This window comes from Theropithecus gelada, chromosome 1 (assembly GCF_003255815.1).
Source record: "Theropithecus gelada isolate Dixy chromosome 1, Tgel_1.0, whole genome shotgun sequence".
NCBI lineage: Eukaryota > Metazoa > Chordata > Mammalia > Primates > Cercopithecidae > Theropithecus > Theropithecus gelada.
The window spans coordinates 208,263,323-208,288,513 of record NC_037668.1 but is presented as its reverse complement, the minus strand read 5'-3'; the positions used below and the strand labels follow the sequence as shown (position 1 = coordinate 208,288,513).

The window sequence follows — 25,191 nt, the reverse complement described above, 5'->3', positions numbered from 1 at the left end:
TTCCTGAACCTGGAAACCCTCCATCCCTAACACTTCTCACTCCTGGCCTTACGTCTAAATCATTCTTGTGTTTTCTTGACTTATTTTTAATGCAGATGTCCAGAACCAATTTCAGACCTACTGTGTCAGTCTCTTTGTGGATGGTGCCCAGCATGTAACGTTTGGAAAATAATCTGAAGTGATTGTGATGTGCACCTTCTGTGAACTGGTTTATGCTCACAGGCACGCCTGATTTAGGGTCCTAGGCAGACCAACCTCCAATCAGGAATCGATGGAGGTGGTGTAGATACTACATTAACTTTTAACGAGGGCCTCGTTTCTCCTAAAAATAAGAGACCAGGTGGGGTTCTAGGCAGGGTTGGTGGCAGGAACCCAACAGACGCTGAGCTGGACCAAGCCGGGCTACGTCTCCCTCTCTGCGGCCGCGCACCCGGCTCCGTCGGCGCACGCGCACGCAGGGGCCGGCCGGTCCTGTGCGCACGCATCGCGCACGCCGGCGCCTTCCTTTGGGAGCCCGGGCCGGTGGCGCGGGCGCTCGGCAAATGGAGTGGGTGCTCGCGGAAGCGCTGCTCTCGCAGAGCCGGGACCCCCGGGCCCTGCTTGGGGCGCTGTGCCAAGGGGAGGCATCCGCGGAGCGCGTGGAGACGCTGCGCTTCCTTCTGCAGCGGCTCGAGGACGAGGAGGCGCGCGACGGCGGGGGCGCAGGCGCGCTCCCGGAGGCGGCGCGCGAGGTGGCAGCAGGATACCTCGTGCCACTGCTGCGGAGCCTGCGCGGGCGCCCAGCGGGCGGCCCGGACCCCGGTCTGCAGCCTCGCCACCGCCGGCGCGTGCTGAGGGCGGCAGGCGCGGCCCTGCGCTCGTGCGCCCGCCTGGCTGGGGGTCCGCAGCTGGCGGCCGCGCTGGCTGAGGAAGCGCTGCGCGATCTGCTCGCCGGGTGGCGCGCGCCTGGCGCCGAGGCTGCCGTGGAGGTGCTGGCGGCCGTCGGGCCCTGTTTGCGGCCACGCGAGGACGGGCCGCTGCTGGAACGCGTGGCAGGGGCTGCCATCGCTCTGGCGCTAGGCGGGGGCGGGGACGGGGATGAGGCCGGGCCCGCCGGGGACGCGGCGGCGCTGGTGGCCGGGCGACTGCTGCCAGTGCTGGTCCAATGCGGCGGGGCGGCGCTGCGGGCCGTGTGGGGCGGGCTGGCTGCGCCCGGGACGTCCCCGGGGTCGGGCCGCGTAGAGGAGAAGCTGCTGGTCCTGAGCGCCCTGGCCGAGAAGCTGCTACCCGAGCCCGGCGGCGATCGCGCCCGCAGCGCGCGCGAGGCGGACCCGGACGCCCGGCGCTGCTGGCGCTTCTGGAGGACCGTGCAGGCGGGGCTGGGCCAGGCGGACGCCCTGACGCGCAAGCGAGCGCGCTACCTACTGCAGAGGGCGGTAGAGGTGTCGGCGGAGCTGGGGACCGACTGCACCTGCGGGCCCCAGGAAGGAAACGGTACCTGCCTCTGACCCCCAGCCCAGTGCTACCTACTTGGCTGCCCCGGAGGGGAGCCTTCATGCTTCTGAAAACTAGCTTACCAGGGTCGCCACTCCGATCCATGCAGAATTTGGTTATTCCGGGTTGTTCCCCTAAAGCCTGAAAACCTTTGGAACCCCCTCTCGAGGGTGTTCTCTGAAGTCACAAATCACTGCAGTTGGGAACGTTCTGACCCAGAGCAGGTGGAATACAGCACCCGTGGAATAGTTTAGGAAGATGATGGAGCCCGTGTAAGATTTTACAGACCCAAATCTAGCACTATATTGTGGTAGATTTATCCCAATAGGAACGGTTGACAGATCTATCAAGTTGAAAGAAAAATTATTTATTATTTATCTGTACTGACCAGTGGATTGAGTCTTGAGTGTTAGAATTAAGCGTCCTAGAGGCCATCACACTCTTTTGAAATTTCTCCTGGTAATTAGGAACAGGATTTACTAATATTTGTTAAACATGTTTCTTAAGTCGACCTTTTGAGTGTATTTTTGCCATTAATTTAATAGAATGAATCAGATTTTATTTTTTGATTTTCTGAGCTGTGCTCTCTGCTGTGTGCAAGAGTAATGAAACAGCAAGGCCTCCCTTCAAGTTGGTATGTTACTGTTGATTGGTTTGACTTCAGTTATGTTAAATTTGCGTTTAAACTATCAAACTACAAAGTAGATTGACTCAAAATTGTCTCAATAGAATATTTCTACTTTTTCAACGGTAGCTGACCATTTATTAGAGGTAAAGGATTTTTGTTTGGCTGAAGTTGTGAGGTTATATTTTCAAGTAATTTTAAAACATTAGATGGATGTGATCATCCCTGAGAGTTTTCACTGGGAAATATTTTAAAAATCATCAAAAGTTAAACATTCATTTATTTGTATGAGTCAGTTATTTTGCAGTTTTTTTTTTTTTTTTTTTTGATGGAGTTTCACTCTTGTCACCCACGCGGGAATGCAGTGGCACAATATCGGCTCTCTGCAACCTCTGCCTCCTGGATTCAAGTGATTCTCCTGCCTCAGCCTCGTGAGTAGCTGGGATTACAGGCATGCGCCACCATGCCTGACTAATTTTGTTATTTATTAATACTTTATTTATTTTATTATTTTTGTTTTTTTTTTTAGACGGAGTCTCGCACTGTCGCCCGAGCTGGAGTGCAGTGGCACGATCTCGGCTCACTGCAACCTCCTGCCTCCTGGGTTCACGCCGTTCTCCTGCCTCAGCCTCCCGAGTAGCTGGGACTACAGGCGCTCGCAACCACGCCTGGCTAAATCTTTTTTTTTTTTTTTTTGTATTTTTAGTAGGGATGGGATTTCACCGTGTTAGCCAGGATGGTCTAGATCTCCTGACCTCGAGATCCGCCCGCCTCGGCCTCCCAAAGTGCTGGGATTACAGGCATGAGCCGCTGTGTCCGGCCAGTTATTTTGCAGTTTTAAGGATGAGCAATGGTGTTTCCATGCTTCCTGCAACTCCCATTTCCTCTGTTACAGAAAGCAAATCCTGTGGCCTCTTTTAACGAAATATTTTGGGATTTACCCCTATGTCTTGACATAATATATCTTAGTTATATAATAAAATATATTGTCACAGGTAAAATTTTGGTTAAATGCATGTTCAGCATTTATATGGTTATGACCGTAAATGCTACTCACAGGTGATCTATGTAGGAAACTGATCATTTTTCTCTTCCTGCAAGTTTTTCATATAATTTTGATGTTTTAAAATGTGTTTGATTCTTTCTATACTTACCACGGATTCCTTCTTAAATTCTTAACCAGTTGACTAAATCTTTCCTCTACAAAATCAGATCATCAGAGGTTTTATACGTTTTCCTAAAGAAGCTTCTCTCAGAGTCCCCTTACATGCCCAGATGTGGCAGGTTTCTCCCTGTGCCTGGTGCACAGACCTCACGCTTACCCTGGGATTCCCTTCACCTGGGTGCTCTGTTGGATCTCATTTCCTGTAGTTCCTATCTTCCTCTTTTTTGCTTTACTCGCTTGTGTCAGCACAGTGCATTCTCTAGCAGTTTCCTGAAATAGGATTTTTTTAAGGTCTTGTTTGATAATTCCATCAAAAGCTCCTTTATGTCTGCCATCATGTTTTTCTCTCATTTCCATTTGACAATTTTGGAGTTTCTCTCCTGAAATTCCCCATCTGCTCATCTGTTTATGCATATTGTTTACCTTTTCCATGAGATCTTTTAGCATATTAATTATAGTTACCTGCAAGTTTGATACCCGGACCATCCAAGTTTGGCTTTGTTTTCTGTTGTAGTGTTTGGCTATGGAGTCGCTTTTTTTATGTCTTACTGTAATAACAGTAGAGATGGAAGTAAATATTTCTGCCTAGGGATAGGCACTTTTACTTTGTGGCGTTGAGTTAGTCTAGCTTGTAGTTGAGCTGGGTTTGGCGTTGGTTGCTATATTTGTTTTCAGTGCACTCTACAAGCTTTTCCCAGGTGGATTTTGTGGCTACTTGCTTAGCTGAAGCCTGGAATCCCAGCAGGTTTTTCTCCAGCCTGGGAGGCCTGTGCCACAGTTGGAGGTCTTCAGCCAAGGCTTTGTCCATCCCTCAGGTAGACTGCTGATGCTTGTTCCTTGGTGCAAGAGATGAGGCAGGGGCTTTTCATTTCTTCCACTGCAGCCTTGTATTAGGCCCCATGTGTCTGAGCATCAGCATTCCTGCTCTTTCGCTGTCTCTGCTCCCTCTCCATGGCAATAATCATTGCCTCCTACTTAGGGGTGGGTTTAGTTTCCTGGCCCTCACCTGTGGCAGCTGCATCCTGCACGTGTCTGTGGTAGGTCTTGGGTGTAGTGTCCTGCCCTCCTCCAGCACCTGCAGACCAGCTTTGTATCAGTGCAGGATATCTGGCAGTAGGGGGTTTTCTTCCCCTTCCACAGCATAAGATGCATTCGCCTAATGTCAGTGCAGGGCGAAGGGAGCAGGTTTTCTGTTCCTGCCCTAGAGGCAGCCAACTTTTGCCTGGTATGAAGTCAGGGACAAGGGTGAAAGTGTGGGAGGGTTTCCTGCCCCTCCACAAGGGGCAGACAGCTTTGACCTCCTGTCGGAGAAGGATCCAGGAGGGCAGGCACGTTTTGGCAGTTGATCACCAACTTGTACTCCTGCAGGGCATGGCTGGGCCTCTGTAGTTAGTCCTGCTGCCCTGGGTGCCTACTCTGGGGATCTCCTGCCCTGGCCACAGTCTCTCTTGAGAGCACCAGGGCAGGCTTGAAGAAAATTGCTGGTAAATGGATGTGGACTCCTTCAGCAAGCTGTCAGGCTAGCCCACCTTGGTCTTTAAAAACTTGTCAAAATGCCATTTTTAAAACCGCTTTTTGGGTGACCATGTCTTCCTCCTGTGCCGGAGGTAGAACAGTTTGTGTGGCCTTTCCATTCTTGGAGCGGCTTCCTTCCTTTTGGAATTCAGACCACCTGGTTGCATTGTGACCTCAGCTCTAATGCTCCCCCCACCCACCGCACAACAGTTTAGGATTTTGTAGACTTTTCAGCCTTTCCTCTTTGTATGACAATAACGATCTCCTATGGTTTTCTATATCCTAATCAGCAGCTGAAACCATACATGTCTAAGTGCCGTTATTTTGTCCTCACATTTCATTGATTTTTTGACTGAGGGTAGAATTCGAGCCTGGAAGATATTTCCATGCAGAATTTTAAAGGTATCGATTGTCCCAGAAGCTAAAGCTTCCTCTGTTGAGAAATCTGAAGCCATTCTGAATCCTGTTTGTTTATACAGGAACTGTTTTTCTCTATGGAAGTGTGTAGGATCAGTGGCTCTAGCATTCTGAAATTTCACAGTTTTGATAGGTGTCTATTTTCATCCTTGTGCTGGGCACTTGCTGGACTTCCTATGCAATCTGGAAATCGTGTTCTTCAGTTCTGGGAAATTTTCTAGAATATTTTGTGGATAACTTCGTCCCTTTCTGTTTTCTGTTCTTTTTTTAGATATTGAACTTACTGGACTTTCTTGAAAGCATCTTTTCTAAGGATTTTCTATGATTTTGGATTGAGTTTTTTTTTTTTTTTTTTTGAGACAAATCCTCGCTCTTGCCCAGGCTAGGGTGCAGTGGCGTGCTTATAGCTCACTGTAACTTCAAAATCCTGGGCTCAAGTGATCCTTTCATCTCAGCCTCCGGAGAAGTGGAGATGATAGGTGTGTACCACCATGCCCTGATAAGTTTTTATTTTTATTTTTATTTTTATTTATTTTTTTTTTGAGACGGAGTCTCGCGCTGTGTCACCCAGGCTGGAGTGCAGTGGCGCGATCTCGGCTCACTGCAAGCTCCGCCTCCCAGGTTCAGGCCATTCTCCTGCCTCAGCCTCCGAGTAGCTGGGACTACAGGCGCCCGCCACCACACCTGGCTAGTTTTTTGTATTTTTAGTAGAGACGGGGTTTCACCATGTTAGCCAGGATGGTCTCGATCTCCTGACCTCGTGATCCACCCGCCTCGGCCTCCCAAAGTGCTGGGATTACAGGCTTGAGCCACCGCGCCCGGCCCCTGATAAGTTTTTAAATTTCCTTGTAGAAACAGGGTCTTGCTATGTTGTACCAGGCTGTTCTCAAGCTCCTGGTCTCAAGCAATCCTCCTGCCTCAGCCTCCCAAAGTGTTGGGATTATAGGCATGAGCCGCCATGCCTGGTCAGAATGTCCCCTGTTTAATAATATCCTGTTCTTATAACAGTACTGTCTTCTTAAGATATTACTGAAAGCTTTTTAAAAAGTTTTCTTCTCCCTGTGTAATTTTATTTTCTCCAGTTTCCTCCTCCTCCTCCATTTGTTTTGGTCTTGATCTTTAGTTTAGAGGTTTCCCCAACTGTCTGATGATTTTAGATCCCTGTTTATGTTTAAGGATAAGAAATCAAAATTGGGTTTAAAGCTCTAAGCCCATGAGTGGTGCTGTTGACTGAACTTCACCATAAGGTGATTTGGCCAAGCCATTTCACTAGGGAATCTTGGATGTATTTTCAGATCTTTCCTCCTGGGCTGGCCAGATTCTGCAGAGAACATCTTCCGGTTGTCTGATGCATAGTGAGGGCCTGGCCAGTATTCTGGGACCTGAGGGGACAGGTAGAGAGGAGTCTCAGCATCCAGGGTGCACACATGTTCGCTGAATCCCCTTTGTCAGTAGGACTAATGTCTGCTGTGTCCTGCGCCTCCCAATTTGGAGACCCACTATTTTACCTTCTCCAGAAAAGCAGTTCTAGTCTTTTTCCTGTTTAGGACATAGGAAAGGGGCCTGGGGATATGACTGTTTCTTAAACACTGAACACATCCTCTTTAGTTTAGCCTCACTTTTCACTCCACTTACCAGAAGTAACTTTTGCAACCACTTCCTTTGGTTCAGGGGGATTTTGCAGTGTAAATCAAATTGTTTCCTGGCTTTCCCTCAACTTAAAATTCTCATGACTTGAGTCAACTTGGCTTTCGTCTGATTTTCACATTCTGTATTTTACTGCTGTTGTCTGCTACCCGTGTCCTCCATTCTTTTGGGGTTTTGCCCTTGAAAAATCCTTTACTGTTATAGTGAGATTCTTAGGGAGAGAGAGTAGAGTTTATATGTGCAAATCTGCCATTTTTACCCAGAACTCCAAAACAGTAATCCTAGTGTTAAAAAAAAAATCTCCCTCAGATTCCCAAGCCCCCTATCCAGGCTCTGATACAGGGGCACCTCCATTATTAGAGAATATATTTGGTAATAGTAGTAGTATCTTAAGAACTGCTGTCGTTGAGAAACTTATGAAATTTGCAAGAGGAAGAACTAATTCTCTTTTTTAAACCATATCAGGCCCAAGTCTGTTTTGGTGGTCTGAGAAGAAAAAAGATGAACTTCTAAAGTTTTGGGAAAATTATATTTTAATTATGGAGACTTTAGAAGGAAATCAGGTAAGTGTTTTTCTATTTTAGCAAATCCTATAGTAGATAACAATTTTTCTTTTTTAAAAACATTCATTAAAAGCAATGCAAAAATACCAACTCAGATATAGCTGGTGATGATAGAATCCAAGTATACTTTGTTTTCTGGCATAAGTGCAACTTAGAGTGTAACTTGTTTCAGTAAGTTAAAGAATATTTTCAGTTGACTTAAATTATTCAAAAATTTGATCTTCCCTTGCCATTCTAAAACTTTAGCATTTATCACTATCAGTATCACCCAAATGGCTTGTTACAAAGTATAAATTGCCATGCCCTATCCTCAGACTTTCTGGTTCAGTAGGTCGGGGTGGGGCCTGGGACTTTGAGGTTTTTTTTTTGAGACAGAGTTTTGTTCTCTCACCCAGGCTGGGGTGCAGTCGCATGATCTCAGCTCACTGCAACATCCGCCTCCTGGGTTCAAGTGATTCTCCTACCTCGGCCTCCCAAGTAGCTGGGACTACAGCCACGACACTGGGTAATTTTTGTATTTTTAGTAGAGACGGGATTTCACCATGTTGGCCAGGCTGGTCTCGAACTCCTGACCTCAAGTAATCCACCCACCTCGGCCTCCCAAAGTGCTGGGATTACAGGTGTGAGCCACTGCACCTGGCCAGGACTCTGAGATTTTTACACGTTCCCAGGTGATACGTATGCTGCTGTTCTGGGAACTCATGGGTTTGAGAACCATGGTTTCCATTCTGCAAGTTGGGGACCACAGAGGTGCCAGCCATCTGTGGAGTCATTGCGAGGTGTCAGTGCAAATGTGCACCAAATCTTGTTTGTGGACTTTAAGTAAATAATTACTTATATGTGCTAAATGTATATAGATGCAAGGAGGAGGAATAAAGAAAAAGCATTTCTAAATTCAAATTAACTTTTATGGTTTTCTTTAATCAGTAGATCCATAAAACCCCCATTATTTAGAAACCCAAATTTATCCATGTTTTGAAGGATATGTAAATTCTCAAACAAACGTGTCAGCAACTTTGGCTACATGGTATTAAGAACATGGAACTCCGAATTGGCCCTTCTAAGTGTGTGCTGCCGTGAACAACTTGAGTAACGGAGAAGACATTTCAGTTTTTTTTTTCTCTTTGCAATATCTTAGTATTGGCAGTCCTACCTGTCTCCCAGGACAGTTGAGAATTCTGACATGATTTATGATGATCACTATATAAATGGCAGACTTTAACATAGCTATAATGTGGTTATATTCATTAGCATTGCCATACTCAGTCTTACATACCTGAATCATACTGTTGTTTGAAAAACCGGATAAATGAGGCTCTTTCTACATATGTTTTATAAGAAGAGCTACTGTTAAATAAAGAGATGAAAATTGCCTGATATTTTTCAAGATGCATTTTCATTTCATATGTTTTTTTGCTCTTATTTTTAGATACATGTTATAAAGCCAGTTTTACCAAAGCTAAACAATCTGTTTGAATATGCGGTGTCAGAGGAAAATGGTAACGATTACTTTTATTTTTTTAATAACATTTATGGTTTTCCCCCGATTTTATAACTAATTCCTGTTCATTATAGAGAATTTTGAAAAACTATAGAAGCATACATCTTGTAATGCTGCCACCAAGAGATAACAGCTGTTACCATTCCAGATACATACCTGGATCATGTTGCTCATGTTTATCTCACTTAGCATAATAACTATATCCATCTACTCATATCCTTAACATCTTTAAGAACACAATTTTGGGCCAGGCATGGTGGCTTATGCCTGTAATCCCAGCACTTTGGGAGGCAGAGGTGGGCGGATCACCTGAGGTCAGGAGTTCAAGACCAGCCTGGCCAACATAGTGAAACTCCATCTCTACTAAAAATACAAAAATTAGCCAGGCATGGTGGTGTGTGCCTGTAGTCCCAGCTACTCGAGAGTCTGAGGCAGGAGAATCACTTGAATCCAGGAGGCGGAGGTTGCAGTGAGCCGAGATCGCGCCACTGCACTCCAGCCTGGCGACAGAGCAAGACTCTGTCTCAAAAAAAAAAAAAAAAACAATTTAAAATAGCCACAGAATTTTCTATAATTTAGAGATATGGTTAATTTTTTAAACTGTTGATGATGGAAAATTTCAAACATTTATAGAAGGAGAAGAGTGTGTGTGATATACCTACCACTCTCTTTAATAATGATCCTCTCATGGCCAGCCTTGCTTAGTCTATCCTGTGTAGCCTTTCCTGCGCCCTTCTCACTAAATGGTTTTGAAGCACATCCCTAGATGTCGTATCATTTTATCTGTGAATATTTTAGCACATTTCTTTAAAAGATAAGGACTCGTCGATAGGGTTTCAATGATGACATAGTCTGTGGTTTTAATAATTGTTCTTTTTTTTTTTTGAGATGTGGAGTCTTGCTCTGTTGCCCAGGCTGGAGTGCAGTGGGATGATCTCGGCTCACTGCAACCTCTGCCTCCCAGGTTCAAGCAATTTTTTTGCCTCAGCCTCCCGAGCAGCTGAGATTACAGGCATGCGCCACCACACCTGGCTAATTTTTGTGTTTTTAGTAGAGATGGGGTTTTGCCATGTCGGCCAGGCTGGTCTCAAACTCCCGAGCTCAGGTGATCCACCTGCCTCGGCCTCGCAAAGTGCTGGGATTACAGGCGTGAGCCATGGCGCCTGGCCAATAATCGCTCTTTGGTATGAATATATCTTTGTAACTGCTTCCCATTCTTATTCACTTAGTATATCTTTTCCAGTGTTTGTTAGAGTTACTTGTCTTAAGTTTTCAGTTATTGTTCTGTATCTTGTACTTCTTTGGAAGAGAAAATTCCGGGATATAATTTCAAATATTGTTTATAAGCCCTTGATCACTATATTATGAGAGCTTTTTAGGAGATACACAGTGAAGCTGGAGCTTCCTACGTGTATCTTAATAAAATTAAGTTTAGATTAATGAAATGGCTAAATGCAGCCCAATAGTGTTTTGGCCTGTGTTCATATGAATGATAAAATGCGACATTATTGTGTTTACACATGAGAATTAACCTAGGTAAATGGTTTTTAGTGCCTACTCTAGATAATTACAACTTTAATAGTTTGACCCCTTAGGAATTGAGCTTTATTCAGCTGATTGCTGTAGTTGTTTTCTGATACACTGGGATTTTTTCGCAGACCATAAGCATCTATAGTTGCACCTGGGGCTAGAATTTAATTGAATCTTGTGACTTCACGTAGGCATTTACCATTAAAACAATGCTCTTACTACCACATTTTGCCCACAGCTCTTGGCAAACCAAATCAAATAGCAGTGACTGATTTTGAAAAATTACCTTTGCCAAAGAGTTGAACAGGCATCTTGGTATAAATTACAAATAATGGATTAATTTATTTATAGACTGTCATGAGTTAAAAATGCTGAGTATTTTTCTCTAACATAATTAAAAGATACTTCAAAAGAGTTAGAAAAATATCTGTAAGATATTTATTCCATGTTTTTTATTTGCTCACTCATTTATATATTTACTGAATAAATATTTACTTAGTGTCCACTACATGCTATTAGGTTGGTGCAAAAGTCATTGCAGTTTTTGTCATTTTTTTTTTTTTTTTAAATGGCAAAAACCGTAACGACTTTGGCACCAACCTAGTAATTACTGGCGGTAAAATGGTGAGAGCGATGTGGTATTTTTCACCTGACTTTTGTGTTTTCCATGAAAAAATAGTTTTGATTGTAAGGTATATGAGGGGAACAGACAAGGAGCTGATGAAATGGACTAATGGGTGAGTAGGGTAGTCAGGGAAGGCCTGTCTTATGATGACATCTAAGCTAAGAGTCCACGCTGAGGAGGCACTACCTGGGGCGCAAACCCTGAGATGGGAGCAGCTGTAGGAGGCAGAACAGAAGGACCAGTGAGGCTGTAGCAGAGTTGGTGTGTGGAGCGGGGGATGAGGTTGGAGTGGCAGTCAGGGTCAGTTCATGCCTTGTTTGGACTTTATTCTAAGAACAATGAGGAGATGTCGAAGGATTTTAAGCAGAGGTGTGACAATTTCATAGTTCTGTGTGAAAAATAGATTGAAGTGGGACAAGAGAAGAATTGGTTGAAACTATTCCAAATCTGAAGTTCCAACCTGCATGCATGGGGTAATATTTAATTTTTGTACACTGTAGCAGTTATAGCATTTATTTACAGTCTTTCTTATTTTTTCAAACCTCTGCCTCCCAAGTTCAAGGGTTCAAGTGATTCTGGTGTCTCAGTCCCTAACCACCCCCCTGTCCCAGTAGCTGGGATTACAGGCATTTACCACCACGCCCGGCTGATTTCTGTGTTTTTAATAGAGATGGAGTTTTGCCATGTTGGCCAGGCTGGTTTCGAACTCCTGGCCTCATGTGATCCACCTGCCTCGGCCTCCCAAAGTGCTGGGATTACAGGCACGAGCCACTGTGCCTGGCCCATTTACAGTTTTTCAAAATGAAGCTGCCTGAATACTGAATACCAAAATTATTTTGGTTAACATACTCATATGTGACTAAAAACAGGCTGGATGCAGTGGCTGCTACCTGTAATCCCAGTGCTTTGGCAGGCGGAGAATGGAGGATCACTTGAACTCAGGAGTTCAAGTCCAGCCTGGGGAACATTCTGAGAGCACGTTTCTAAAAAATATTTAAAAAATTGTCTGGGCATGGTGTTGCGTACCTGTAGTCCTACTAGGAAACTGCTCAGGAAGCTGAGGCATGAGGATCGCTTGAACCCTGGAGTTTGAGGTTGCAGTGAGCTAGAATTTTGCAATTGCACTGTAGTCTGGGTGACATAGTGAGAACCTGTCTCTCAAAAAACCTTAACAAAAACTTTTTTGTAGTGTTATAATGAAGTTATTGTGTTTGTCTGTACATGTATTTGTTTACGAGTATGTAGTCTTGATGGTGAAACAAAGACAGAAGCAGATGTCAACATTAGATGTTTATTTCCACAGGATGTTGGCTCTTTCACCCATCCTGGCATATGTGTATTTATAAAAGAATGTTTGAAAGTGAAAACAAAATCCTGACCAAAGAAGGTGTTATCCATTTTTTGGAGCTGTATGAAACAAAGATTCTTCCATTTTCACCAGAATTTTCTGAGGTAATGACAGCCTATCCCCTTCCTTCCTCCCATTGTTGAAAAGTGAGAGGTAAAAATACACTAGGGTTCTATATCAGCAAGTAACATTTTGTTGATTTGCATCCAACAAATCATATTTCTCTAAACCCAGCTTTCCTATTTGGAAAAAAGCTTATGTTGTTTCTCAACAAGCCAAAAGGTAGAACTGCCTGCATTATTACCATTGTGAAAAAGTAGTTCTATATTATCAATATTCAGACCAGCGTAAGTCAAGAATCATAAGCATAAGTCAAGTTTTCTCCGTATAAAAACTGGTATAGAAGCTTTCAGGTGATGCTGTTCTCACGGTTCTGAGCCACTGATGACTGTTACTCGTTTAGCGATGCTACTTCTCCAGTTCTGACTCAATGAATTGCTGTTGTCTACTTTATGAAATAGAGATTGCCTTCTGAGCAATATATATTAGAATCTATACTTCCATTTGTCAGGAACTACACGAGGCAGAGACGGTGGGAGTTAGAGCTGTGATTTTAAGTTTTATATTATGGTGCCATATGAGTCCCATGATGACTTCCTTAGGTAGAGTAATCTACCTCTCATTTAGAGGTGACAGAAGTCAATTTTTTTCTTCTTTTTCTTTCAATAGGTTTTTTTCTTTTCTTTTTTTTTTTTTTTTTGAGAAGGAGTCTCACGCCTGTCGCCCAGGCTGGAGTGCAGTGGCGTCATCTCAGCTCACTGCAGCCTCTGCTTCCCAGGTTCAAGTGATCCTCCTGCCTCAGCCTCCCAAGTAGCTGGGATTACAGGTGGGCACCATCACACCTGGCTAATTTTTGTATTTTTAGTAGAGACTGGGTTCTGCCATGTTGGCTAGGCTGGTATCGAACTCCTGACCTCAAGTGATCCACCTGCCTTGGCCTCCCAAAATGCTGGGATTACAGGCGTGAACCATTGTGCCTGGCTGCTGCTGCTGCTTCTTTTTTTTTAAAGAATGATTGAATTTATTTCTCAGATAGTGATACAATTTTTTTTTTTTTTTTTGAGACAGAGTCTCACTCTGTTGCCCAGGCTGGAGTGCAGTGATATGATCTTGACTCACTGCAACCTCTGCCTCACGGAATTAAGGGATTCTTATGCCTCAGCCTCCCAAGTAGCTGGGACTACAGGTGCACGCCACCATGCCCGGATCAGTTTTGTAATTTTAGTAGAGACAGGGTTTTGCCATATTGGCCAGGCTGGTCTCAAACTCCTGGCCTCAGCCTCCCAAAGTGCTAGGATTACAGGTGTGAGCCACCACACCCAGCCTAAGTCAGTTTTTTCTAATTGTTTTAATATGTGCTATGGTGTATTGATATGCATCATGTTTCTACATTCTATTATTTGTGTACTTCATGTAAGCTTGCTTTTCTGACCAGTATCTAATAGTAATTTTTGAGTATAATTTTTTCCTCTTTATCCTCTAGGCATAGGGGCTTCAGTTTTCTCTTGAGTATCTTTTTGGTTTTTCTGTCATTACCTTTATTTTCTAGCGTATGTTTCTTCTTTGGATTCCTTCCTTCTTTCTTGACCCAACACATGAACTCTCTTCTTAGTATGGCATACATTTTAATCAGGTGGGAAAATTCTGTACTTACTTTGTTTTTCTGGTAGAATTAAGCTTCCCCTCCAGGACCATCAGTAAATTTCGCCTGCAGCATAAGAGATCAGCTTTGCTTATAGCAGGTCTTCTGTAAGCCTTTGTAGGATGTTCAGTCAGGGAAGCTGACTTCAAAATTGCATTTACAACTAAGTTTCAATTATGTGTCTTTTTTTTTAGTTTATTATTGGACCATTAATGGATGCACTTTCAGAGAGCTCTCTGTATAGCAGGTAAAGAGACATTATGTTATGATGTATTTGATACATTTTCATATTAGGAGACCTGACCAGATTGTTTAATGAATTTGGCACATACGGTATGTTGCTGAATAGACAGTCAAGTTTTTCTTATCGTGTGGTCCTTTTCCTATTTGTTATTCTTGCATTCTGATTTGCACCAAGTGTTTCTCCTTTCTTTTTTCTTGTTTCCTTTTTTCTGCCTTGAGCTCCTGTATTCTTGGGCTGTTGGAAACTGTCTTCTGTAGCTCACTTTCTTCTCCCTATTGCTGCTTTCTGCCCTCTTGGAAGTTGTAATGACTTTGGCTAACCAATGCTTTAAACTTATTTTCCTTTTTCTTTTAACTTAGTTTCAGACTTACAGAACAGTCTTGAGAATAATCCAAAGAATTCTCATTTCCCATTCATCCATATTCCTCAAATGTTAATATTTTACTGCATTTGCTTGATCGTTGCATCTCCCTGTGTGTGCCTCTTTCTTAGCTTTGTCTGCTGACCAGACTTACTTATTTATATCTTTTCCAGTGCCTGTCTGTGCGTCCATCCATCCATCCATATTAAGAACCATGAATTCACACCAGGACGTCCAATTTCAGTTTAGTACTGCAGGGTTCATTCTAACCTTTTCCTTTCCATATCTGGCAGTGGCTGCTATTATTCATCCTGTCTCTACTTATAGGCCACAGTTATGTTTTGAAAAGGTTGACAGTGAGAAGTTTGTCAGGATTGTACCTTAGCCTCATTTTTTTGAGCATCATTTATGACTCTTGAATTCTCATCTTCAAAAATCTCCTCTGCACTTGAAATTGTCTTTCTAATATTAACTAAATTTATAGTTGCATCTTGAAACAGAGCTGCATCCCCCCACCAGCCAATTTCTTGAAACATTTTTAGTCTGTGCCATATTATATTAATATTTAGTCCTGTTTAATAATATTGAAAGAGCATAGCAACGCTTGATTTGCCAATTATTTTTAGTTTTCAAATAACTCATTACTATTGAATAGTTTTCTGTAGCAATTAGACAGCTGGAGAGCAGTAAAACCAATGAAAAGATCTTGGTGTTTTCTAAGAGTTGACAAACACATTTATTATGAAATGCCTTCAGTTTTCTAGCACTCTAATGTGTTCAATTAGCAGATAATGTTCCTGGAAGAAACATATAGCAGAAAAAATGTGACTTTAGTAGATGTTAACAATTAGATGCTCTTGCAAAAGTAATTTATTACTAATATATGTCTTTGTTATGAATGTTACTTCTTTTATTTTAGACGTAAAGATTTAAAGTCACTGGATTACATGTTGGGAACAATAAAATATAATTTAAAATTATCATTTCAGGCTCTTATTTTTTATGATACTATTTAGCAAGATTTATATATGTGGAAGGGAAAGTGTCGTAAAAAGGAAATCCTCAGTGTAGTAGGTTATTATCTCACGTCCATTTTCCTACAAGGTCCTGATGTTTCTATGATCAGAAGGATTCTCAGAATTTTACTGAAAAATGAAATGCAGGTTCAGAAAAATAAGACTGTCTGATTGTTTTATTGTTGAAAGACTTTTGGGCCATGGTCTATTTAGGCTAATTTCAGTGTAATCACTTGTAAATAAATGTTAAATATTTGTTTTCCCCTGTCTCTGTTTGTAGGTCCCCAGGCCAGCCGATAGGAAGCTGTTCTCCATTGGGACTGAAATTACAGAAGTTTTTAGTCACGTATATTTCTCTTCTTCCAGGAGACATAAAGAGTATGTGTCAGTAAAGGGTTTTTTTATAATGCATTAGCTTACAATTTTTTTTTTTTAGCAAATTGGTTATAAGCACCATCAACTATTATAATAAATATTTTCAAAATGGTTTCCTTTTCCAGGATATGCATATTTTCTCAGATTCATACAGTATCTTTTTTGAGTTCACACTTTAGTCATTGTGTATGACATATTACCAGTACTGGCATGAGTAGCATGGAGGTAATTTTAGAAGGTGTGCTGCAATTTAGCCGTCTTTTCTAGTTGTCTACTATTCAGTTTCAAGAATTAGTAAAATATATTCAAAAAATAGGGAACCTGGTTTTAGGAAAAAGTAGTAAACAGAATACTCATTGTGGCAAGTTGTCCCTTTATAGATATTAACTTAGGAAGATAAGAAAGAAAAAATAAACCAGGTGCAATGGCTCCCGCCTGGAATCCCAGCACTTTGGGAGGCCGAGGCAGGCAGATCACCTGAGATCAGGAGTTTGAGACCAGCCTGGCCAACACAGCGAAACTCCATCTCTTCTAAAAATACAAAAATTATCCGGGCATGATGGTGTGTACCTGTAGTCCCAGCTACTTGGGAGGCTGAGGCAGGAGAATCACTTGAACTCAGGAGGCGGTGGTTGCAGTAAGTCAAGATTGTGCCACTGTACTCTAGCCTGGGTGACAGAGCAAGACTGTCTCAAAAACAAAACAAAACAAAACAAAAAAGCACTTGTTTTATGTAAGACCTTGTCCTAGAGCCATCCCCATTCTTCAGGTTCATTCTAATGAGGGAGGTGGGAAAGCAGAGCACAAAAGCCGTGTGATTTTTGTTTGCTGAGCAGCAGCAGGACCTACTCTGCTTTGTGAGTCCTTGTGTTACTCCCACCTTTGTGATTTATAAAGTGAGCCTAGGTATGAAATACGTATTTTTTTTCTTTTGTATTTAATCTGGCAAATAGGATGACAAGATGGCCAACGGTAATGTCTATTCAAACGTCAGAAAAAAGAGAAAATATGGTCTGTATATCATGACTTCAAATTTATAGAAAATTGATTGTTTTGATTACTTTTTCTTTAAAAAAATGAGTTAATGGGGAAGATGGGGAAGATAACTATTAGAGTCATTCTTTTTTTTTTTTTTGAGATGGAGTCTTGCTCTGTTGTTAGGCTGGAGTGCGGTGGTGCGATCTCAGCTCATTGCAACCTCTGCCTCCTGGGTTCAAGCGATTCTCCTGCCTCAGCCTCATGAGTAGCTGGAACTACAGATATGTGCCACCACGCCCAGCTAATTTTTGTATTCTTAGTAGAGACAGGGTTTCACCATGTTGGCCAGTATGATCCCGATCTTTTGACCTCGTGATCTGCCCGCCTTGGCCTCCCAAAGTGCTGGGATTACAGGTGTGAGCCACCACACCCAGCCTAACCCAGCCTAGAGTCATTCATTAGTTTGGTAGATTTCAGGAGTTTAATTAAGCATCTGGGCTGCAGCCACATGGGGATGAATTTGTCAGCCACGTTGCTGCCTCGCATGTCAGTAGCACACATGAGTGAAATGTCGGTCAGGGCTTCCCAGAATTTGAGAGCCAAGTGTTTGTGGTCCAGGACCAGGCATATCACAGATGCTTGGTAAATGTGTTGAGTCAATGTGAAATGGAAACTTGGCCATTGCCATCTTTCCAGTGTCATGAGTGAAGTGTTAGGCAAAAGATGAGATTTACTGGATTTAATTAGTGCAAATGGAAGAAAGAAAAATTGTGGCCAGGAGTTCAAAAAGAGCAATTAAAACTTTCATTCACAGTTACTCAGTCATTTTTCAGTCACGTTTCCAGTGAATATCTTCTGTGTATTCTGAATGTCTTTCATACTAGGTATTTCAAAAGATAGAAAATACACATAATGTCCTTTTAGGAGCTTCTGAGGATTTCTTCAAAGTCATTCTACAACTATGTGAGAAAACAGACATTTTCACTAACTGCATGAGCTAAGAGTCCTTAACAAATCACACATTAGCAGAGAGGACAGAATGAAGCACTATCCCTTTGTATCTCAAAATAGAAATATAAATGATAGTAATTAAATCCAAAGTAGTCAAGAAACAGCCTATGAGAAAGATGTTACCGTTTGCAGATACTAGAGGCCACTAACCATCAATATTTCCTATCCTGTTTTTTCTTAACATCTCAAATAGAAGAATGACTTCTAATCATAAACAATTTATCTCTTACCGGCCAGGTGTGGTGGCTCATGCCTGTAATCTCAGTACTTTGGGAGGCTGAGGTGGGCAGATCACCTGAGATCAGGAGTTTGAGACCAGCTGGCCAACATGGCCAAACCCCATCTCCACTAAAAATACAAAAATTAGATGGGCGTGGTGGCACATGCCTGTAATCCCAGCTACTCGGGAGGCTGAGGCAGGAGAATTGCTTGATCCCGGGAGGCGGAGGTTACAATGAGCCAAGATCGAGCCACTGTACTCCAGCCTGGGCAGCAGAGTGAGACTCTGTCTCAAAAAAGAAAAGAAAAGAAAAAATTACCTTTAAAAAAAAATAGAGCTCCATGGGTCTCAGAATCCCTATAGTATAGTAGAATACTTATCTTACTAAAATAGAAATGAAATTAAATTAACTTTTTTTTACAACAGCTTTATTGAGATAGAATTTACCCCTTTTAAACCATTTGATTCAGTGGTGTTTAGTGTATTCACAAAGTTGTACAGCCGTTACCACTGTCTAATTCCTGAATATTTTGATCACCCTCAAAAAGAAGCCCCAGGCGTATAAATAGTCATTTCTCATTCTCCTCTACCCATAGCTCCTGGCAGCCACGAATCCTCTTTGTCTCTATAGATTTGCATATTCTCAACATTTCGTATCAGCGGAATCATACAATACGTGGCATTTTATGTCTGGCTTCTTTCACTTAGCATAGTGTTTTCAAGGTTTATCCATGTTGTGGCATATATCAGCATTGCATTCCTTTTTGTGGCTGAATAATATTTCACTGTATAGATATTTCACATTTTGTTCATTCATTTCATTGGTAGACATTTGGATTGTTTTTACTTTTGACTATCTGAGTAATGCTGTTATGAATGTTCACGTACAAGTTCTCTTGGATATATACCTAGAAGTAGAATTTTCAGTTCTCTTGGATATGTACCTAGAAGTAGAACTGCTGGCTCATGTGGTCAGTCTGTTTAAGTTTTGGAGGAACTGCCACACTGTTTTCCACAGTGGCTGCACCGTTTTACGTTCCCTCCAGCATTGTGTGGGGTTCTGGGTTCTCCACATCCTCCCAGTTCTGATTATTGTCTGTCCTTTAGATTATAACCATCCTAGTGTGTGGGAAGTGGAGCGTCACTGTGGTTTTCACTTGTATTTCCCTAATATCTAATGGTATTGAGTTTCTTTTCATGTGCTTGTTGGCAACAATGATAATTTAAAACTTTTTCTTTCAGGTAACTTCCTATTGAAGTTTATTCGGAAGATGACAAGTAGGCATTGGTGTGCTGTTCCCATTTTGTTTCTATCTAAGGCTTTGGCAAATGTCCCAAAATATAAGGCCCTGGGTATAGATGGGCTTCTTGCTCTCAGGTAATTTACTCTGGATATGTACTTGTATGGTTATTTGCCATGACTTTCCATCAATGTATATATTTTTCCGTCTGCTTTAATCTACAGTAAATGGAAATAGTTAATATTGGCATTGGGATGTTTGAGCTCTTAATTTTACATAAGAAAACAAATTAAAAAATATATTATTCATATAGTTGAACTTACTTTGTTTTACAAATTACTAGTTTAAATGTGTATTGATGATATATGCTGTTGAATTTTGACCTCTTTAAATAAGGCCAGTAAGTTTTTTTTTTTTTTAATTTGTAGGTAGAAAACTAAAGATAAAATATCAAACAATAATATTTAATAGAAAGTATTTCAAAAATGTTGGTAAAAAGGAATTTGAGGAGATGAAAAAAAGAAAAAGTATTTCAGTAAATATAAACTTCTTTAAAAGCATCTTCATTTATAGTTTTTTGTGTGTGTGTGTGTGTTTTTGAGCTGGAGTCTCGCTCTGTCACCTAGGTTGGAGTGCAGTGGCGTGATCTCGGCTCACTGCAATCTCTGCCTTCTGGATTCAAGCGATTCTCGTGCCTTTGCCTCCTAAGTAGCTGGGATTACAGGTGTGCGCCATTACTCCCAACTAATTTTTGTATTTTTAGTAGAGATGGGGTTTCACCATGTTGGCCAGGCTGATCTCAAACTCCTGACCTCAGGTGACCTGCCCGTCTCAGCCTCTCAAAGTGCTGGGATTACAGGTGTGAGCCATTGCACCTGGCCTGTAGTCTTATTTTTAAGAGACTTGTTTCATAGTAAAATTGAGCTCTAATAGAGGCCACAATGGGAAATAACAGCTTTGAAATTCTGCTGACTTTCTGCATTAGAAATTGTAGATGTTATAAATCAACTTGTTGATAATCACAAATTATCAGAATTGTCTTTGGGAATACGGAACTGCATTTTTTGTGTTTCGATGTCAGGGATGTTATTCATTGCACTATGATCACACATCAGATTCTCCTGAGAGGGGCAGCCCAATGCTACCTTCTTCAAACAGCTATGAATTTGCTAGATGTGGTAAGTTTCTCTTTTGTTACTTCCATTTATAAGTCTTTCTTAGTGAGTGGTTGTGCAGAAATGAGTTAACATAGCAGACCTATGATACTACCATTAGAAAGGCCTGCTTGTAAGGTTGGCCCTTGGCTGGCAACGGGACCTTGGATTTTGGGAGGATTTACACTATCCTAACTGCTAAGAGTGGCTTATTGTATCTAAAGTGTTTGTTCTATGTGGTTTATACTGAAAACCTGCTTTCTTTCTGGGAGTCTGGAATTTCAGTATGTATGAGGCAAAAGGTACCTGCATGACCATGTCCCAGTAAAAGCCCGAGGCACTGAATCTCTATTGAGCTTCCCTGGTAGACAGACTTTCACTGTGTTGTCACAGCTTGTTGCTGGGGGAGCTAAGCGTGTCCTGCGTGGCCCACTGGGAGAGGATTCTTGGAGCTTATACCTCGTTCCCTTTATACTTTTCCCCTCATCTTCCCCTGTATCGACATTCAAGGAATATATATGGCGCATATTCTGTGCTTTTTACAAAGCCTCAATAAACATTGCTTACTACAGGGGTCAGCAAACTCTTTCTGTGCAGTGCCAGGTAGCAAACATTTTTTAAGCTTTGCAGCTGGCTTTATGATCTGTGTTGCAACTTCTGAACTAAATAAACAGGCGTTGGCTATGTTCCAACAAAACTATTTACAAAACAGGCCGTGAGTAGTTTTTGCCAATGCCTGGCCTAGATAGAGCAAGGTATCTTCATTCAAGATGCACAACCTTAAGGGAATGAAAGACTTAGGTGGTTTTCTTAGTCGGGATCATTTTTATGGCATTGAAAATAATCACTTTTTTTTTCTGAGACAGAGTTTTGCTCTTGTCTCCCAGACTAGAGTGCAGTGGTACATTCTTGGCTCACTGCAACCTCTGCCTCCCAGGTTCAAGTGATTCTCCTGCCTCAGCCTCCCAAGTAGCTGGAATTTCAGGGCACCTGCCACCATGCCCGGCTAATCTTTGCATTTTTAGTAGAGATGGGGTTTTGCCATGTTGGCCCCGCTGGTCTCGAACTCCTGACCTCAGGTGATCCACCCGCCTTGGGCTCCCAATGTGTTGGGATTACAGGCGTCACCCGCTGCGCCTGGCCTCACATTTTGATTGAAAATAATTTCTTCTTATAGAATTTTTTTTTTTTTTTTAAGATTGTGACCATCTTTAAGATAGTAACGTCAATTTTAAGTTAACATGGTATCTTCGTGTTAAAAGTTGAATAATATTTTCTTTTTATTTGCTTTCTTTTGATTTAGCTAATGATACTTGCTTTCTTTTGATTTAGCTAATGATAACCTACTTTAAATAGTATTAATTGGTTGCCTCCACAGTGGTTTTAGTTTATTCAGTTAAACATTTTCATATGAGTAATTTTTAAAATCTTTTCTGCGCTGCCCAGGAGAAAGTGTCCCTTTCTGATGTCTCAACTTTTCTCATGTCTCTGAGACAAGAGGAATCCTTAGGACGAGGAACTTCATTGTGGACAGAGGTGAGATTGAAAATAATATAATAAAGTCTTTGAAAACTATAAAAAATGATTTTCTTAATGAATTTCTGAGTAACCATTTATATAAAATATAATGATTGCTTTGTTATCTGTCAACAGAGACTTTGAAATATTGTATATTTGCTTTGAGTGGACTTAACTAATTCTGCTAAGATGCTTATGGAGAGGTGGGAGAGAGGAAAATGTTTGCAGTAGAGATAGACCTATTTAGAAGAAAATCTTTACTTGCTAGTGGGCAGATCTCAACTCTGGATGAGATGCATTAGGAATAATGACGATGTTAGACTCAAACACAGTAAGTGACACAAACTCCTCTTTCTCTTTTTTCTGTCATTGAATGGCTCCTTCCTCCCCCTGGTTGTCCAGTCCTTAACGTTTTGGTAATTCTGAGTTTGTTCTGACTTTTTGCATCCAATTCATCATGAAACCCTCCTGTCTCATAAACATCTTTCCTCTTCTCCATGCCCCACTGTGGCTCTAGCTCAGACCCTCCTCATGTGAAGCCCCTTGTGATGATGTCTTGTTGATGTTGCATCCCTGGCGTCCAGGCCTCTTACTATGCCACCCTTTTCCTCAGGGCTCTTCAGGGCCAGCCTCCTCCCTCTTTTTGTAAACCACGGGATTTAGTTTATATGACTGAATTCAGTGCTTATTTGTTATGTATGTGGTTGAGTTCTGATCTTTGTCGCCTCTGGGTTATATAGTTTTTGAGAAATGAAGAAGGGGCAAATTGTGGCCTTTAAAAAATGGAGTTTTATTTTCTTGATGCATCTAATTATATGGAATTTGAAAAATGTAGAACCATATAAAGAAAATAGAAATGATCTGTAATGCCTACCATCAAACTAAATTCATATTTTTTGTTTAGTTTTTAATTCTTTTTCCCTATGAATGTATGTATTCTCTTACTTGCTTTCTCATTATAGATAAGTATATGTGTATTTACAATAATACATACAATCTTTCTAAATATAGATTGAACTGTTTTAAATTTTATTTTTTTGTATTCACATATATATGAGCATTTTAACATGTTGCTAAGTAATTTTTCAAGGTGTAGTAAAAATTCAGTTGATTATATCTTGTAAAATTTATTGGATTAGTTCCTTTTCTTGGACTTTGTTTCAAAGTTTTTGCTTTTATAAATAGCATTGGGCTGGACGCAGTGGCTCGTGTCTGTGATCCCAGCCCTTTGGGAGGCTGAGGTGGGCAGATCACTTGACGCCAGGAGTTCGAGACCATCCTGGCCAGCATGGCAAAACCCCGTCTCTAGTAAAAATGCAAAAATTATCCGGGCATGGTGCTGCATGCCTGTAGTCCCAGCTGCCTGGGAGGCTGAGACAGGAGAATTGCTTGAACCCGGGAGGCGGAGGTTGCAGTGAGCTGAGATTGTGCCACTGCACTCCAGCGTGCACGACAGAGTGAGACCCTGTCTCAAAAAGTAAATAACACTGGAAGGAACTTATTCCTTTACATTTTTATTTATACCTATTTTTTAGGATAAGTTCATAAAATTGAATTTTGCCGTATTTCAACATTTTTAAGGTTCTTGATATAGATTGAGAGAGGTTTCAAAGTATGACAGTGGACATCCACTTTATCTACAGTGATACAATACCAAATGTATCAGCATGTTAAATTCTTTGCCACTTTGGTAGATGAAACACAGCATTTGGTGACTTTATTTGCATTATTCTGATGACAGTTTTTTAAAACATTTTTTCATGTCTTTGTAGTATTTCTTTTGTGAATTGTCTATTATTGTCCTTTCCCCATTTTGTTTTGGGATTTTGACTCTGTCTCAAAAAACAAACAAATGAAAAAACAAATAAAAGGGTATTGACAAGTTGTTATACCCATTGCAAATAATTTTTTTTTTTTAGTTCCTTTTTAAAAAATTTAGCTTTGCTCACTGAATGGGTAATGAATTTACATGATTTGAAGATTAAAACTGTTGGTCAGAAGTGTCTTATTATTGTTTTGCTCTTCTATCCTGCCTTGATCCTTATCCTACCCCACCCCATCCCTAAACAAAGTTGTTTTTGATATAGACTCTGCTTACTACCTTGCAAGTTTTCATTAAAATATGTATTCATAGTGATTTCTTTATCTCCATAGGCAAAGACCTTTCTTAGTCTTTTTTTGTAAAGTAAAGCTTGCATAGTATTCCATCTGGTGGTTGTACCATTGTTTATTCAACTTCTCCCATTGCCGAACTGTTGAGTTGTCTAGTCTTGTGGCTTTTACAGACAATGCCACAATAAATGAATAGTTGGCAGGTACATCTGCAGAACGGAGTCCTAGAACTGGGATCAGTGGTCAGAGGTTGGGTGACTGTGCAATCTTTCTGGGGATTGCCCAATTTCCATCCATAGTTTCCATATGGCTGCTGTAATAAATTACCACCAGCTTGGTGGCTTAAAATAACATACATTTATTGCCTTACAGTTCTGGAGGCCAGAAGCCTGGAATCCGTTTCACTGGTCTGCAATTAAGATTCTGGCTGGCCTGTGCTTCCGTGTAGGGGCGAGGCCATTTCCTCATCTTCTGGAGCTGTATTGCTTGCATTTCTCGGCTCATGGTCCTTTCTCCGTCTTCAGAACCAGCAGCCTGGCTTCTCAAGATCTCTGCTTCATCTTCATATCACATTCTTCTCTTCTGTTTCTGTGGCCGAATCTGCCTCTGCCTTCCTTTTATAAGGACACTTAGGATTACATTGGACCCCCTCAAATAATCCAGCATAATGTCCGTATCTCAGAATACTTAATCTGCAAAGCTCCTTTTGCTGCATAAAGTAACATTCACAGGTTCCAGGGTTAGGACCTCGGTATCTTTGGGGCCTACCATAGGGTTGCAGGAATTTCACAGGGTATGATAGTGCCTGTTGTGAAGCAGGATTTTTTACCAATCTGGAGGATGGGAAAGG

General features: G+C 41.6%; 1 protein-coding gene across 1 annotated transcript in view; it reads left to right on the top strand.

Moving 5' to 3' along the window:
• The first annotated feature begins 514 nt into the window (after positions 1 to 514).
• The window catches only part of TARBP1 (TAR (HIV-1) RNA binding protein 1), an 84,382-nt gene continuing 59,705 nt past the window's right edge, over positions 515 to 25,191 (top strand). The window contains exons 1-9 of the mRNA XM_025356215.1: positions 515 to 1,473; positions 7,308 to 7,405; positions 8,835 to 8,904; positions 12,365 to 12,513; positions 14,306 to 14,358; positions 16,013 to 16,110; positions 19,559 to 19,694; positions 20,639 to 20,735; positions 22,158 to 22,247. Coding sequence (XP_025212000.1) covers positions 543 to 1,473; positions 7,308 to 7,405; positions 8,835 to 8,904; positions 12,365 to 12,513; positions 14,306 to 14,358; positions 16,013 to 16,110; positions 19,559 to 19,694; positions 20,639 to 20,735; positions 22,158 to 22,247 — 1,722 coding nt within the window. The 5' untranslated portion in view covers positions 515 to 542. The remainder of the gene's footprint in view (positions 1,474 to 7,307; positions 7,406 to 8,834; positions 8,905 to 12,364; positions 12,514 to 14,305; positions 14,359 to 16,012; positions 16,111 to 19,558; positions 19,695 to 20,638; positions 20,736 to 22,157; positions 22,248 to 25,191) is intronic.